We start from the raw sequence: 17,997 nt of genomic DNA on the forward strand, positions 1-17,997 counted from the left end.
TAACTATACTTAGTCTGTTGTTGTTGTAGATACATACTGTTAATTAAAGTTGTCTCATAACTATGACAAGTCAGTTTTACTGAGGTATGTTTAGATAACTGTTGCACCTATATCAGCTGCTGATACATACCCTCTTAGCTATCTGCTTTCATTAGAAAGAATTTTGCTCCCAAAATGATTGGCAGGTCATGTGCAATTTATCTCAGTTTTATATATTTGGTAGAGTTGAAAAAACAAATTCCATGAGTTATAATACTTTTCTATTGTGATATAGATAAAATATTTTAATCTTCTCTTCAGGTGTTAAAACAATTCCAGATGATACACCAATGTGCCGTATACTCCTTCGCAAAGAAGTTCTGAGATTAGTCATTAATTTGAGTAGTTCAGTTTCAACTAAATGTCATGAAACTGGGCTTTTAACGTAAGTAAGCTATGAGCATGAGTATTCTTTGTTCTGCTTTTTATGGTGAAAAAGATATTTGAAATACTTCAAAAGTTAGACTAATTAGCTTACATCAGTGGTTCTCAACTGCATGGCATATCTGAGTGAGACTAGATTTTCTTTACATACGTCAACCAAACTAGCGTACAGTTACAAACTGAATGCAGAAGCAGGTATGTGAATCCAGCTGTCTTCTATTCAGCCAGACTTTAAAGAGATCTGTAAAAATGTAAAACAATACCAATCTTCTCACTTTTTTAGTTTTGGAAAATATAGTTTTTTTTCATTAAAGTATATGTATTTATGTTAACATGTAATAATTTTATTTTTTAAATGAATTAATAAATATTTTGAAATTTTCTCAGTTTTACTTTCTTATATGGTAATTATTGATGGCTATCACCCACAAAAAATAAAATTTGTGGGGTTCTCAAGTAATTTTTAAGAAAGTAGGGGTATCCTGAGACCTTAAAGCTTAAGAAAAGCTGGCATACATAAAAATAAGTGATATTTTCTTGGTTTAATTTTTCCCTATTTTTACTCCTTTCTTTTAATAAAAGTTGCAGAATTTTTATTGCTTTTCTAAATCACAGCAACATGATAAAAGAAAATTCAGGCAATCTTCAGCATCTTTGATTTGCACTATTTAAAGCAGTGGTCCTCAAAAAAAAAAAAAATGCACCTCAGGGTCTCCTGTGGGGCTTTACAAAATAATAGTAACACAGATGCCAGGGTCCCACTGCAGACCTCCTGGTCAGAAGCTCTAAGTATAGTGTGTCCTTAATCTGTGCATTACCCCATACCACCACTGACTCTGAGATGCTCTGCCAGCTAAAAGCCACTGTTAAAGGTTGAAAGATATAGAGAGCGAGCCCAGTCAAGGATATTAATAATTTCAGTCTAACTTTAAAAACTTATTTCTATTTTAAAACTTAGTTTTGAAAATACTTGAGTTATCCTAGGCTGATAAATAAATTTTGTAATTTCTCATGCCAGTGATAAAGAATATTTCTAACTTTCCAAGAAGTATTTGTGTTTTTATCATTTTAAGAGATAATCCCAAACTTAAAATAGCTAATGTAAGTGTGAGGTAGGAATATTTACTATTTTATATTCTTATGCCATCACCCAGATGTACCACTTAATCAATATCTGGAGGAAAAAGATATTTAAAAAGTGATATTTTGAAAGAAAATAGCAAAGTCATTATTATAATTTTTATCACATCCTAGTCCTTTCTTCCATTTTAGAATTAAGGAGAAGTATCCTCAAACATTTGATGACATATGCCTTTACTCTGAGGTTTCCCATTTGCTGTCACACTGCACATTTAGACTTCCATGTCGGAGGTTCATACAAGAATTATTTCAGGATGTACAGTTTTTACAAGTAAGTAGGATTTGTACTTTTGAACTTTATCTTTCAAAAATCTCTTTGAATTAAGTTAAAAGAGATTATATCTGTTGATACACTAGAAAGTCATTAATAATTTACCACTTCTTTTCTAGATGCATGAAGAAGCAGAGGCTGTCTTGGCAACACCACCAAAGCAACCTATAGTTGATACATCTGTTGAATCCTGACCTCATATTTATGATGTATATAGATGTATACTATATATATTCATATTTGTGGACTTCTAAAAGCCTCAGAAAATGCCGATTGACTGGGCAGCAAAGATAGGAGTATCTTCGCTACGCTGTTCCAGCAATTACTGGTACATGAGCAGTTGGAACTGCGGACTTCCCTAACCGAAACAACTTCCTCTCTCCCCCGTTGAGCCCTTTTAGGGGTTCATTGTTCATTACCACAGTTTTAAGAGTTTTAGTTACCATTGTATGCAAGAGCCAAGCACTGAATACCTACATAGGTTTTCTATTTTTTCATTTTAAGAGCATAATAACAGTGGAACAATAATAAGATATGCAGAAGCACCCTTCACACCGTTATTTCTGAATTCTTTTTTTAGGGTAAATATAAAGATGCCTTGTTTGTTAACTAATTTGTGGAAACTAGGAATCAGTGTCTCTGAGGGTGCATCCTATTAGCACAATGGGGTGTGCTGTAACTGCTGGTATTAGAGGGGGATCTTTGGCCCTTCCACTTTTTTCTTCATGTTTATAACACTACTTCAGAGGTTTGTAGCCTCACAGCGAAAGAAGAGCCTCAACAACCAGGACTTATAAATTATTTTTACATTACTAGACTTACATAAAGTTTCTTGTTTTCCATCTCTTCAGTTTTGTTGCAATGTGTTATTGTAGGCTATTTGAACTAATTAAGGTTTTTCGCTACAGTTCCTGATTAAAATCAGAAAAATTATTTTATAATTCAAAGTATTTTCCATTCATAGAATGCATATATTTTCAGTGGACTTCCATTTTCATCAGCTTCCCATATCACCATTTTAAACCGTAACTTGAACAAGCACTATTAATTTAGACCTAAAGCAAAAGAAAGCATTAAATAAAATCTTGCATCTCTTGAGGAAAAGATAAGTTTGCCTACAATTTATACATTCCATGGGAAAAGAAAAGCCATAGTTCCTTTTAAAAAATCATTAATGAAACTTACTATTACGATTAAAAATTGTAGTGAAAAGCCTTAAGTACCAAATTTTAAAGCAGCAGTAATTTAATTTTTATATCAGTGTTCTTGTTTTGCACAAACTAAATGCAGTGATAGGTGAGTTTATGAATGAGTACAGTAATTGCCTTTATCACATTTGCAAAATTAAGTTGATGAGGGCAAGGTTTTGTTTATTTGTGTGTTTAATTTGTGTATGTCTAAAAATATTTGGAAATCTTTACAGGAATAAAACATATATGCAAATTTGTATATAAAAAAGCATGGCCATCCTCATTAGAATGCTTGTAAATGAAAGGATTATCTTTTTTGAGGTCTATATATAAATAGAAAAAAAAATCCAGCTGGACTGATTAGGACCCTTTTTTAATTCATTTGTTTAGACCATTTTTACAGTTATGCATCAACTCTGACACAGTCATAGTACATGGATTAATATCTTCCCATATTACAGATCCTTTTTATAATGGTCTTGTTCTTTGAGATCTCTGTAAAGAACCCTGTGAACTAGAAAACGTAACTCACAGAGATTTTTTTTTTTTTTTTAAATATACTGGCACTGAAAGTTCCAATTGGGATGAAGCATTTCATCTCACTTCATAACACCTCTTTGACTGCACTTCAGTGAATTGTTCTTATGTGCACTGTGTAGCAACTTACATTATAACAAAGCAGATAAGGGCTGTAAGCTTCTGCTTATGTTAAAAAGTGGTTCTTCAGATTTTCTTTCATAAAATCCAATTGAAGATAAAAGAAATGCTTTTTTTTTTTAACTTTAATTTATCACTGAACCCAAGTGTTTATTTAAATGTTAACAGTACTTCTAAGAATGTTGCCTGTCACCTTGGTCTTTGGTCTTGGATGATTAAACTGCCTTCCGGAGAACCAAATGTCAGAGATACTAGACCAAATAGTGATTAAAAACTCCAAAGGAGGTGATGTAGTAATCTTATGAATAATGGGATTAACATATTTTAGACATTCATTTTAAACACTACCTCAGTTAATATAAATCTGTGGTTTAATCCCTCAAAAGTTAACAGTAAATTTTTTGTTACACACACACACACACACACACACACACACACACTCACTCACTCACTCATCCCTGGACCCCACCTCACTCATTCATCCTGAAATGAAGTCTTCATTACTATTAGCCTGAACAGTTTTTTTTGATTATTACTTTGAAAGATGTGTGTATATATCATAATATTTGCCTATAGCACTTAGTTTGGGGAGACAGAGCTTTGTGGTTCTCAGTAATCTAAGAAAAAAAGATGTCTAGACTTAAATGTATACTGCTATTTGGTTTATCCATGTTTCACTGACAGGTCTAATATGTTTTCTTTAAGTACTTATTTGTATAAAAGTAGACTTCTATGATGAAAAATGCTCACATGCGGTGCCAAGTGATTTACTTAAGTGTTTAAAATATTAAATTATAGCAGAAAAGGTTAGGAATGTTGTCAGTGGTAATAGAAATAATTGAGAAAAGCACCTATATGTAATAGATATTACCAGACTATAAAATACCAAAATAATGTCAATACTGTAGTTTTCTAAGATTTTAGAATTAATCTTAGTCCATATAAATTTGTACTACTGGTAATTATTGAATAATTTGGAGGAATTTGGGCAGTTGTGCTGGTTGTAAACTGTGAATTTCTAATTGTAAAGTGAATTGTCATTTCTAATTGAAATTTTTTTCAAGAACAGATTTCAGCTTCACATACTAATGAGTAAATACTGATAAATATGGAAATTAGAAATTAGTATTTGTAATTAAATATGGTCTAAAATTTCTTATACTTTTACTTCCTATTTATGCTTAGATAGACTTGAGGAGGGAAAAAGTCTTTTCTCCCTAATAAAAAATTTTCTAATGAAGATTGGTAGCATAAGGGCATTCTGTAAGACATTGACTTTGAAAGAGGCTCTTTGAAGGTATATACTTTATTATGGTAGTTACTCTAACATCAGGTGTATAAGTCCTTTTGAAATGGGGTGGCTTTAATAGTTTTGAGCTCTTTTATCCAGAGCTTGAGGTAATTAAAGCTGAGTTTTTCTGGGCATATTACAATGGCAGAGTGTTCAGCAGTGAGGTGGGAATGCTTATTTAGATTTGTCTCCTGCTATTTATATAAATTTTTTTTCATTCCATTCAGAGGATGCCTTTTATTCCCACATTAAAGCACAGATCATTAAGCAATAAAAAGCAATCAAATTGTCATCCAAATTATAACTGCAGTTACTTTTGCATGGTAAGAGTGAGGTGCTAATTTTGTGTGAGAGGAGCGTTGTAAACTACCTTGGGAAAGGTCCTTTGGAAGTAAGGTTTTTCCCCTTTTGTCCTATGCTTCCAGTTTGGTCTCAAATTCACACTCCATTGAACATGGGAAAAAAGAAACAATTAATTGAGAGAGTTTTATGAGAAGAGCTGTTGGAGTAAAAGAACATTTCACATTTTCCAAAATGTAAGTTGGGAAAGGTCTCCCTTGTCTCCCCATTCAGGGAATAAATTATTACCAGCTTCATTTCAAGAGTATCACTACAGTGAGAGTTTGATTATAAAAGCATACCGGTAAAATTAATAGCAGTGCTTATCAGACAATATTGAAATCTGTGAGAATCTTTCTAGGAGCATTTGTTTTTTCTTTTAGTTTTAGGTTCCCAGGGTAGTTTTCATTCATAGTAGTGTTTTATGACTCACACAGAATGTGGATTTTCTCCCCTTTAGAGTATTTTTGTAATATAGGTGGATAGCTATGCCACAGCATGCATAAATTGCACATTTTGTTTGACCTTCTTTATAAAATATTTAATTTGAAAAATATAATTTATGCCAAAAAAGTATATCTTGTAATTTTGCCACTAAATAGGTTGATTTAGCACAAAATGCAAAGTCTTGGGGCAAAGGAGGGGGGAGATTAAAACTTTCATAGATAATAGTTGAAAATGTTCCATTATTGGCCTGTCAGAAACCCTAAAGCTGCATTGTAAAACAAATGGTGTAAATTAGTTTTGAAAAGTGGTAAGGGATTGTGAAAAAAATCTGACTTAATGCTCCCTAACCACAAAATTTTCTTTTTTATTTAGTAATACGCTGCTACATATTTGGAGGTTCTGGTGTTTGTAGGTCACTGAACAGACATTGAAATCTGATTTATATTGTATAACTGTAACATAGAAAGAAAAAGTATTTATATATTTTCCGTAAGAATATTTCATTGAGTTGTGTATAATTTAAATAAGGTTTGTCCTCTAATGGTTTTGCTCACCTTGATTTTTTTTTGTGGTTTTCTTGTTTTTGTATAATGTGTACAGTTTTATGTCAAGGGCATTAAAAGCCTCCTGAAGCATAATCTTATCAAAGGGATACATTCTTAATAAAATGTACTTAAAAATTCTTAAACTTGTGTCATTCTATTTGAAATTTTAAAACCATCAGTGTTGATTTATGTACCACTGAGGCTGGTAAAACTGACTTTTAGGTACCATAGATAAGAATCTGGTTCAGTAACACATAGTGGCTTGTTCCAAATGTTTTAAAATAGCTATTTATACTTTCTAAACACTTCATAATCTAATCAAATATCTTTACAGTTTTTATTTTTTAACTGCAGTTTATTGTAAAGGGTTTGAAAAAGTGGATCGATCTATAGAACAATTCTGATTCTTTTAGTGATTAATATACAAAATGAGCAATTATGGTATGATGGTAACTTTTCTGTATAAGCTATTTGATTTCTCACAGAAACTGGCCTGGATCAGGTAAGCTAACCTACAGCCACCTAGTGGCAAAAGAAAATACCACAAGGGGAATTACAAGCCTGGAGAATAAAATTCAATGTCAAAGCTAGGGTCTGTTACAGTTGATTAAATGTGGTAAAATGTATTCAGAAATAGATTTGTTTTGGATAGTTTGGTTTTTAAGCACATGTGTATCATTTTCATATTGCCTTCTACTATTGTTTTTCAACAAAAACGTAGTTGGCCCCCAAATAAACTAAAAGCACACTTAATCATCATCACCTCTGAAAACTGTGATGATATAGCTGAACTTCAGACAGTTTGTTTCATTTTTTTAAACTCTTTGGTATATAAAGTACTGTCCTAGAGAAAGAAAAATATCCTATGATATCCCTTATGTGTGGAATCTAAAAAGAAACGATACAAATGAACTTATTTACAAAACAGAAACAGACTCACAGACTTAGAGGACTAACTTATGGTTACCAGGGGGGAAGGGTGTGGAAGGAGGGATAGTTAGGAAGTTTGGGATCGACATGTACACACTGCTATATTTAAAATAACCAACAGGGACCTACTGTATAGCACAGGGAACTCTGTTCAGTGGCAACCTGGCAGCCTGGATGGGAGGGAAGTTTGGGGGAGAATGTATACATGTATAGGTATGGCTGAGTTGCTATGCTGTGCACCTGAAACTATCACAACATTGTTAATTGGCTATCCTCCAATACAAAATAAAAAGTTTAAAAAAATTTTAAAAAAGTACTGTCCTAGTCCATTCAGGCTGCTGTAACAAAATACCACAGACTGGGCAGTTTATAAACAACAAATTTATTTCTCAAACTTCTGTTGGCTGAAAGTCTGAAATCAGAGTGTGAACATGTTTGGGTGAGGGCCCTCTTTCAGGTCCCAGACTTCTTGTGTCTTGTGTCCTGACACGGCAGAAGGGACTAGGAAACTGTAGCGTCTCTTATAAGAGCATTAATCCCATTCATGAGAGCTCTAGCCTCCTGACCTAATCACCTCCCAAAGGCCCCATCTACTAACACCATCATCTTTGGGTGTTAGGATTTCAACATAGGAATTTGGGGGGGGGGCATCATTCAAACCATAGCAACTAATTTTGTATTGATTTCAAAAAAACCCAAAATGTACTAAAACTTTGTTTCTTTAATGCTTAGAGGACAAAGACAACTACATTTGCTTAGTCCTTTAAATTTAATGTATTTAGTCATTGTAAGTATTATTTTAACTGCTAATTTTGAAGGCTTTTAATCGTCTGTTGTATCTCTTCGAAGGTTTTAATTTTTTTCTTTTTGGCCGCACCTTTTGGCATTCTGGATCCTAGTTCCCCGACCAGAGATTGAACCCGCACCCCCTGCAGTAGAATTGCAGAGTCTTAACCACTGGACCACCAGGGAAGTACCTCTTCAAAGATTTTCAAAGTCCTACTTTATGCAAAATGTTTAGTATGTTTTGTAATTTTTTTGAGATGAAAGTCAGCTAATCTTTCCACAGAGCTCTTAGAAGAAATATTTGATGTTGTCTAATTCAACTTGATTTTCGTAATCATATTCTAGTGGAGAATTAGTTTCACTAGAATTAGTATGAGTCAGGTGTTGGAATGTCAGCAGGCACTTTCAGCAGGTCCATAGCTCTGCTATGTGACTAGGTCCCTGCTCCCAGCCTATCTACCTGCAGCTGAGGACCAGTCACCAGGCCGAGGCATTATTTGTGGGTCATTATTTGCCAGTTTTTCCCACCATCAAAATATCCTGATATTGCTAAGGAATATTACTAACTAGGTTTTAGATGTGATTTTTTTTTTAATTTTAATTCTTTTAATTTTTTATTTTATATTGGAGTATAGTTGATTTACAATGTTGTGTTAGTTTCACATGTACAGCAAAGTGATTCAGTTATATGTATACATATATCCATTCTGTTTTAGATTCTTTTCCCATGTAGGTTATTACAGAATATTGAGTATAGAGTTCTCTGTGCTATACAGTAGGTCCTTGTTGATTATTTTATATATAGTATTGTGTATATGTTAATCCCAACCTTCTAATTTATCTCTCCCACCCCCCCACCTTTCCCCTTTGGTAACCATAAGTTTGTTTTTGAAGTCTGTGAGTCTGTTTCTGTTTTGTAAATAAATTCATTTGTATCAGCTTTTTTTAGATTCCACATATAAGTGATACCATGTTTGTCCTTCTCTGACTTACTTCACTTAGTATGATAACCTCTAGGTCCATCCATGTTGCTGCAAATGGCATTATTTCGTTCTTTTTTATGGCTAGCGGTCCATTGTATATATGTACTACATCTTCTTTATCCATTCCTTTGTTGATGGACATTTAGGTTGCTTCCATGTCTTGGCTATTGTAAACAGTGCTGCAATGAACATTGGGGGGTGCATGTATCTTTTTGAATTATGGTTTTCTCAGGCTATATGTCCAGTAGTGGGATTGCTGGGTCATATGGTAGTTCTATTTATAGCTTTTTAAGGAAGCTCCATTCTGTTCTCCATAGTCGTTGTACCAATATACACTCCCACCAATAGTGTAGGAGGGTTCCCTTTTCTCCACACCCTCTCCAGCATTTATTGTTTGCAGACTTTTTGATGATGGCCATTCTGACCTGTGTGAGGTGATACCTCATTGTAGTTTTGATTTGCATTTCTCTGATAATTAGCAATGCTGAGCATCTTTTCATGTGCTTTTTGGCCATCTGTATGTCTTTGAAGAAATGTCTATTTAGATCTTCTACCCATTTTTTGATTGGCTTGTTTGATTTTTTGATAGGTATGATCTTTTAAAAGATATTATGGCTATATTAGAAAAAGTAAAGCCTATTTAGAGAAACAAATATTTACAGATGAAATGATTTGCTTCAAAATCATATCAGGAGGGAGACTGAATAAGAGTACAGATGGACTAAAATAAACATGGTTTAGTGGCTGTTCGGATTGATGACAATACATAAGGGTTTGTTAAACTCTTCTCCGTTTGTATATATTTGAAATTCTCCATGAGTTGTTTTTTTTTTTAATCGTAATAATTCTGACACATGAATACAAATTTCAAAGTTTCTGAATAACACTTCTTAAAATGATGCTGTTAAATGGCATATACTAAGTTATTTGGTTATTTACGAAGATGGGAGAAGAATGTTTACAGCCAAACTATAGTCATAGTGATACTGTAAGGACAAAGTTATATAGCCCAGCATTTCCTATTGGTATGTCGTTATATTTCAGAAAGACATCTTCATTTGACTTAGACCAATGATTCTCAAAGTCGAGTGTGCATCTGAATGCCTAGGAACTTATGAAATATATGGATTCCAGGCCTTGGACCACAGAGATTCTGGTTATGATATTTGGACTGGTACCCAGGAATTTACATTTCTAGTAAGCTTATTTATCGGCTATAATAATTGTTAAGGTTTTCATTTCATTGAGGTAGAGAAAACAAAATAATGCAATGGTGAAATATTTTAATTAAAGCTTATTGCAACAAAAATGCCTTCAAGGCTTTGTGGATTATTTTTTTTAAAGAAAATCTTTATGAAATATACTATTTACAAATCAATCATCACTGTCATTGATGTTTCTATGTACTTTTATAATTGCATCATGACAAACTCAAAGAGGCTAAATGATAACAATACCGGCCCCAGAGTCTTCTCAGAACTCAATCAAGATACTTGTTTGTACTATGTTAGGTGTACATAGCCCATTATTCAGCCAAAGGCTTAGTTATATAGAAGGAAAAAGTTGAAAAGCCTGAACAGAAGTCCGGGTTTGTGTATATTTAGGTCAGTTGACAGCCATCTTCCTTTCAGCTGTGGCTCCTTCTCTCTCATTCTTCATAGTGTGGAATGGCACAGCGCAGGGCATTCGGTACCAGAAGCACAAGCAGCGTCATGTCCACCGCAACAAAGAAAAAGGAGCCCCTAATTATGCTTGTTTAGAAGTGTGATAAGTAAACATTAAGGGTTGTCGGGCAGAAAGAAGTGAAAAGAACTCTAGCACGATTGAACACCTACTATGTACCAGGTATGTGCTTTGCGTATATTGGTTCAAAGAGACAAAGCTGCTGCTGAGCCACTACAGGAGTTCCCGCTCCATTTAGCCTTTTGCAGTTATAGCTAAATGATGTTCAACAACGAGGTTTCACTTTATTATGTTAGCATAACAGGAATATAAGGAGACAGTGAAGGCATTATCTTGACCCAGACAGCCTACTGCAGAGTCCAAAAGATGCTTACTGAAAACAGGTCATTTATATACCAGAGTTCTTGAAAAAAAGAGGAACCATAAATGTGAATGGAATTAATGACATTATCCTTTTATCTGTTCTGAGGTAGTCATCAAAAGTTCTGGTAGAAGACATGCCTACTAAGTAGGAGTGCTATAATCTTGACACTGAGGCAGGGGTTCCATGCCAGTCCCACTCTTTAACCGTGGTAAACTAAACAGGACAATTGTGGGGATCTCATCGATTCATTCGCATGTCTTACCTACTAGATAAGGTCTAATAGGAAGAGTTCATTTTACTACATCAATGAACTACAAATTATCATCACTTCAAGGCAAGTCTAAAATCTGTTTTGGTCTCAAATATCTGTGACTTCGTTAAACACACCCAGAATAAATTAACATTGACAATTTATGCTCCAGTAATGAATCTTCTGTAGCCTTTATTAAAGCCTGAAATCTAGTTCCTTTACTCTTGAGATATTAAATGTGGGGTAAAACTTAATGGAAATACTTTCTTACTAAAAACTGAACTTCAAGGACCTGTCCAGTACTGAGTGGATGGGGTCTATCCCTATGTCAAGTGCCAAGTCTGCTGTTACAGAGGTGAACGTGGAACACGCAGCAGCAAGGTAAGCCTGTTCCCATGATCCTGCCATTTCTACAGTGAGCCTGCTCCAAGGATGAATGTTAAGTTTCATAGCTTCTGACCTTCAAAACCTAGCAAGATTATATAAATCAGACCTGACCATGGTGATGATAGCTCACTGGGATTAAGCCCTGAGGTATCTGGTGATGGAATGGTGCCGGCTATGCTTCTCCTAGGGTCTGTGTAGCGTAAGGATACGAAATGGGTACACTGCTTAGGGGCAGTGTTCCCCTTGACCTAAAAGGGTAGTGGAGGAGAGGCTGCTGTTCTCACTTGGGGGAGCGGAGGCAAGACCCAGGGGTATGGCCATTTGCATTTTATACTCTGAACAGAGTGCTGGCTCTGGTGGATTTGTTGGCAGGCTGTCCTTGTCTCCAGAGGTGGGTGAAGCCAACTGGGACACATAATTCAAATTAGCTTCTCCGGCTGGGATTTCTCCCAGGGAATTCATGTAGTTTTGTTCCAGTGCCTTTAGTAAATTTTCAGGTGAAGTCAGTGGTCCCAGCTGATGTGGTGGGGCTTGAGGGGTTACTGGGAAATGTCCACAAGAAGCAAAGTCAGAAGCTGCCTGATTATAGGTGAAGTTCTCAAAACAGATGCAAGGTCCAGGGCCAGAGTAGTTCTTCTCCGTCGGAAGGAGGTAAAGGTAGGCAGGCTTAGTAAATTCAGTTTCTGTGAGTGACTTCCTAGTGCCTAAGAACTGTATCTTACTCCCTTCGGGCTTGTTTATAACTTCAATAGCATCTGGAACACAGTCGTTGACATACATTATTGTTAGATGAGGATTCTCCTGGAACAGAAACAAAAAAGGTGCAAAGATAATGTGTGTGTGTGTGTGTATCACAGTATATAAAGTATGTGAAACGCACTTAGAGCTTCAATTATTTTTTGTTGTTTTATCCTGGTCACAAGTTAACTGGAGGTGATGTTGAAAACCAAAAGATATCCCGACAGAAGAAATCAGAGTTGTGTTCAACCCTTTCGTGGCTATGGGAGCCGAAGAGGCTTTTGCTTTGTGACATCTTCCTGAGAAGGTCTAGGAGTGTATGATTATTATAGCCCCAGCCCTGGGTTGGTCTTTAACAAGCATATGAGTATCCATACAATTTCCCAGCATTTACCTTGGATTTTATTAATGACAGGACACTGCTCTTGTAAGGGTTTGGACTATCAGGATAACACTTCTCCTTCAGCCTAGAAAAACAGTGAAAATTAGACTGAATTTTGCAATATAGCGGAATGGTTAAGAGTGAGAACGCTGGAGTCAGATTCCTGGGTTCTAATCCGTGCTTTATCAATCACTCATTAACACTGTAACCTTAAGCAAGCTTTTTAACCCTTCTATGCTTTAATTTCCTTACTGTTTCAATGGAAATCATTACGGTGGTGATGGTAGTGTTGGAAGCATTAAATGAATTGTTATATGTAAAGCCCTTAGAACACTTCCGAGTACATGGTAAGTGAAATATAAAAGCTATTGCTACGAACAAATTTGGCAACATTTTAAAATAGTTGGTTTCCTTATTATTATTTTTGGCTGCGTTGGGTCTTTGTTGCTGTGCGCGGGCTATCTCTAGTTGAGGCGCGTGGGCTTCTTACTGTAGTGGCATCTCTTGTTGCAGAGCACGAGCTCTAGGTGCGCAGGCTTCAGTAGTTGCGGCACGCAGGCTCAGTAGTTGTGGCACATGGGCCCTAGAGCGCAAGGGCTTCAGTAGTTGCGGCACATGGGCTCTAGAGCACAGGCTCAGTAGTTGCGGCACATGGGCTCTAGGGTGCGCAGGCTTCAGTAGTTGTGGCACGCAGGCTCAGTAGTTGTGGCTCACGGGCTCTAGAGCACAGGCTCAGTAGTTGTGGCGCGTGGGTTTAGTTGCTCCGCGGCATGTGGGATCTTCCCGGACCAGGGCTCGAACCCATGTCCCCTGCATTGGCAGGCAGATTCTTAACCACTGCGCCACCAGGGAAGTCTAGTTTCCTTATGTATTGATTTACTGCTTATCTGTTGATAAACAAGATTGTTTAAAACATCCTATTTCCACCAAATCCTCCTTTGTTCTTTCCTTTTCGGCACTTTTCCTCATATTATCAGGTGTGACTTCTATCTCCTTTCTAGATTTTTCTTTGACTCCTTCTTGGATAAAAACCTTCCCCGCACACTTACCACTGACTTTTTAAGTAGCAAATTATCATGACGATCAAAACGCAGAAAATCATGGGCAGGGTGATGTGTATCAGTGTATGGGCTGGAGAGGAAAAAGAAAGGGATATTTTTAATGACTGCTTTTCCCTCAAAGGAATAAAAATAGTTTTACATGTCTTTTATTCCTCAAAACTCCATTTGTGCAAGGTTCAATATGAGTTCTGTCTGACTGCTGGGGGACAGGGCAGTGAGACCAACCAGCCAACACAGGGAACCATTTGCCCTCAACACTTGTGACTCAAACCCACACCTCTCCTGACAGACTGGGTCATTACTCCCCATTCTTTACTCCCTCCCTGTATGAGAATTACACTCCACACACTTGACTTGTGGGCTCAGCCACGTGAGTTGGTTTGGCCAATGGGAGGTGAGTAGTGGTCATGCTGGTTGGTAGCTGCGTTCAGTGTGCTTGTAGTTGTCTTGCTCTCTTGTGTTCCTGTGACCGACTCTGAGAAGAGTTGGTCCCTCAGAGCCACTGTCCCTTCAGCCTAAGCCTCAGGGTGAACCTACATGGAACAAACCTGCCCGAAGCTTGGAGTCCCACCTGGCCCAGCCTACATCAGCCAAGCCAGGAGCATGGAAAGAGAGATTTATTTTTGTATGCCATTGAGATTTTGAGGTATTTTATTACACGTCAAAAATTGACGAATGCACCCCTTCTAGTTAGGCTCTGAGAAAATTACCTAAGTCATCACCCGGGATAATTATTCTATTTTTATTTCTCAGATATGTCAACCTGTACTTCATTTTCATAAATGCCCATCTTCCTGGTCTCACTGCTTGCAGATCTGCCAAAGAATAGCTCAGCTGGGTTGGTAAACATCCTCTTTTATAAAAGCAAATCGCACGAAGGGGTTTGGAGGCTGACAGTCATTCACATGTACATATATTCCTGTTCAATCCCTTTGCCTCCCTGCCCTCCTCATCCCCCTCCACAGCTGTCCTGCAGGAATGGGGCCTGACTTGTGATGCTGGTGGATAACACTGGAGTTTTGTCAGGGAGGGCAGGCCCAACCCAGTGCTCTGAGGAAGCACAGGGCTCTGGAGAAAAGGACATGGGAAGGTAAGAGGGTGGCAGAGAAAGCACCTCGACAACTGGCCTAAAATTATCCCTGACACCAGGTAAGGCGAAAGAAACTCCTCCTGACACCACTAAAGAACACCGTGCTCTTGGACTTCCCTGGTGGCGCGGTGGTTAAGAATCCACCTGCCAGTGCAGGGGACACGGATTCGAGTCTGGGAAGATCCCACATGCCACAGAGCAACTAAGCCCGTGCACCACAGCTACTGAGCCTGCACGCTAGAGCCCTGTGCCACAACTACTGAGCCCACGTGCCACAACTACTGAAGCCTGTGCACCTACAGCCTGTGCTCCACAACGAGAGAAGCTACTGCAATGAGAAGCCCGCACACCGCAGCGAAGAGTGGCCCCTGCTCACCACAACTAGAGAAAGCCTGCATGCTGCAACAAAGACCTAACACAGCCAAAAATAAATAAATAAAAATAAATCAGTACACATATGTTTAAAAAAAAAAAAAAGAACACCTTGCTCTCAAGAACAGTACTTTTGATGACTACAATTGGTTTTAAAATTTGGTTAAATTACGAATTTGTAATGTATCTGAGAAGAAGCCTGGGGAGCTACCCATAGTAGTTTCCAAACTTCAGACAGGCTTTGCTAAACTTTTTGTTGAAGTATAATATGTGCATACAGAAAAGTGCTCCTAAGTGTACAGCTCAATGAGTTTTCACAAACTGAATGTACCCACGTAACCAGTACCCAGATCAAGAAAAAGAACGTTACCAGCTCCCCCGAGAGTCCCCCAGTGTCCCCATCCAGGCATCTTCCCCTCCCACGGTAACCACTAGCCTGCCTTTCAACCACATAAACAGCATTTGCCTCTGTCTATACTCTGTGTGGAATTGTGCAGCAAGAGCGGGGCCCGGCTTCTGTCACTCACCATTGCATTTGTGAGTCCTCCATACTATTTTTCTAACTGTGGACTATCATTCTCACTGCTGCAATTATGCAGCAACTTAGTTTACTTTTTCATAATAATCAATATAATCGAGTCACAGCCAAGGCTAAGGAGGTTTCTCATGAGTAAGGGAGATAAATGAAATCTAGAAAATATACTTGAGATAAAGATAATCATATGTATTATATGTGTGTGTGTCTTACACATACTCATACACACACCTCTACCAGCCAAGTAAATACTGAAGCTGGAAGAAAAACAGCCTGAGAATAAATTTAAAATTAACTCTAGAATGGCAAGCATGCTCAAGTAATGTGAGTTGTTGACTGAAATCTTAACCTGACTACGAGAGTTCTGGCCTTTGGCTTAGAGACCTGGGGCCATGTTTCAGCCCCAACCTGCCACTGTGGTCGTGGGCATCCTCATCACCAGTCAGGCAGCCAGGTCCAGTGGTTCTACCTGACGAGCCCACCCCATCCCCAGAGCCCCACCTTACGCTACTTGGCAACTCAGGCAGATATTTTAGCCTATTTGTTTTTCATGGAGGCGTATCTTTTTTTTTTTTTCTTTAACATCTTTATTGGGGTATAATTGCTTTACAATGGTGTGTTAAGGAGGCGTATCTTGAGAGGTCCTTTCCAGCGTGGACCTCCTATGATGCCTATCTGCTACCTACTTTCCCCGCTTTCCTCTGTCAGTATCTGTTTTCTCCCACCACCTTCCTCTTTGTTGGAGGGCAGGATTTACCAGCAGAATCTTATTTACCAGTAAGCTGCCATTCTTCTCCCTTCCTCTTCTTTCTCCATCTTTCAAGACAAATGCATTTTGAAAGGATGGCTCTCTTTATCTCACCCTTTCCCCATCAAATCTGCAAACACCGGGTTCGTGAACCAACACTGCTTGCCCCACCGTACGTTCTAGTACCCCCGGAGACGCAAGGTCAAGAAGCCAGTAATTTGCCACTGAGAGAAACCAGCCAGAAGTCTGGCTGCAGAGAGCAGTTCTGCTGAGAAGAACATCCCCACCCCTCTTGCAGACAGAACTCACAAGGCTCTTCCCAAGTCAACACTAAAATACGCCATCAGTGATTTTCAAACTGTTCTGGGACTGAGTTCCAGAGAAGTGCCTCAGGGGCCAGAGAGAGGCAAGAGGAAGATTCCAGGTTATAGATCAGTTGGATTAGCTTCACTCTTATCTATTTTATGTAGTGGGATTCTGCGTAACATTTCCTTTTTTTTTTTTTTTTTTTTTTGGTGAGTTTCATCTAGAGAAAGAAAGAGACACAGAAAGAGAAGAAAGGTTTAAAAATTCCCAATCTAGACAAAACCCATGCCCATGGTGTGTGTCATCTGTCAGTTTCCCAAGAACTGCTAAGAGTTTTGATTTGGAGAAACTCACAGTGTTCATCCGGAGTTGTGACCTTTGTGAAGGCATCCAGGGGACCCTCGCCAACACTTGTGTAAGGAGTGACGAAAAACTCATAGACGGATTCCGGCTGTAGATTTTCCACAACAAATGTCTTTTGTCCCGGGTTGTCAATTGTGTATTTGCAACATACTGAATCCTCTGTGAGGTTAAAAAAAAAAAATTTTTTTTTTTCAAGAAGAAAAAACTATTAAGAGCGTGATAAAGATCTTGTGAGACAGTGGGGCACTAATACTCTTCTTGACTTGGCACTGCCAACGTTTCTAAACCAAGCAAAAATGAAATCATAATTTCATCACACTGGGGACACTGGAAAAATATTCGGGAGACGGCAAGCAAAGCAAGCACCCCAACTAAACAAGGGATGTTCCTGATCCAGGGGAAGCACTCAGACCTGCCAGAGAGAGAGTAAGAGCCTGCCAGTGCTTCTTAGATAGACATTTTAATAAACTTTAATGAAGTCAAAGAAAAAATGAGGTTAGCAAGAATGTTTCCTAAGTGGTAGGTTTTCTTAAGGAGCTGAGGGTATTTCAGGTGCTTCTAAAAGTACTGGGCCACATTGTTTTTAAGTAAGTTAAAATCCTGGCCCCCATGGTCTTGTCCACCCTACTAATTTGTTTAAGCACGTGAGCACAGAATTCAGCCTGGCCACAGTCAGAGACGGCCAGCAGCCTTTCCAATGATTTCAAATAATGAGA

At 37.8% G+C, this 17,997-nt stretch overlaps 2 protein-coding genes across 6 annotated transcripts in view; one reads left to right on the top strand and one right to left on the bottom strand.

Moving 5' to 3' along the window:
- Positions 1 to 6,403, top strand: part of RICTOR (RPTOR independent companion of MTOR complex 2) — a 127,646-nt gene extending 121,243 nt beyond the window's left edge. For all 5 annotated transcript variants that reach the window (XM_082837398.1, XM_082837400.1, XM_082837399.1 and 2 more), the window contains 3 exons: positions 301 to 424; positions 1,696 to 1,834; positions 1,954 to 6,403. In XM_082837398.1, coding sequence (XP_082693524.1) covers positions 301 to 424; positions 1,696 to 1,834; positions 1,954 to 2,028 — 338 coding nt within the window. In that variant the 3' untranslated portion in view covers positions 2,029 to 6,403. The remainder of the gene's footprint in view (positions 1 to 300; positions 425 to 1,695; positions 1,835 to 1,953) is intronic.
- A 3,906-nt stretch (positions 6,404 to 10,309) lies between these two features.
- Positions 10,310 to 17,997, bottom strand: part of OSMR (oncostatin M receptor) — a 57,401-nt gene continuing 49,713 nt past the window's right edge. Inside the window, exons 15-18 of the mRNA XM_082837408.1 lie at positions 17,273 to 17,440; positions 13,856 to 13,937; positions 12,819 to 12,891; positions 10,310 to 12,487 (exon numbers count right to left, since the gene is read on the bottom strand). Coding sequence (XP_082693534.1) covers positions 11,912 to 12,487; positions 12,819 to 12,891; positions 13,856 to 13,937; positions 17,273 to 17,440 — 899 coding nt within the window. The 3' untranslated portion in view covers positions 10,310 to 11,911. The remainder of the gene's footprint in view (positions 12,488 to 12,818; positions 12,892 to 13,855; positions 13,938 to 17,272; positions 17,441 to 17,997) is intronic.

The sequence above is a fragment of the Leucopleurus acutus genome, assembly GCF_964270905.1.
Source record: "Leucopleurus acutus genome assembly, chromosome: 3".
Classification (NCBI taxonomy): Eukaryota; Metazoa; Chordata; class Mammalia; order Artiodactyla; family Delphinidae; genus Leucopleurus; species Leucopleurus acutus.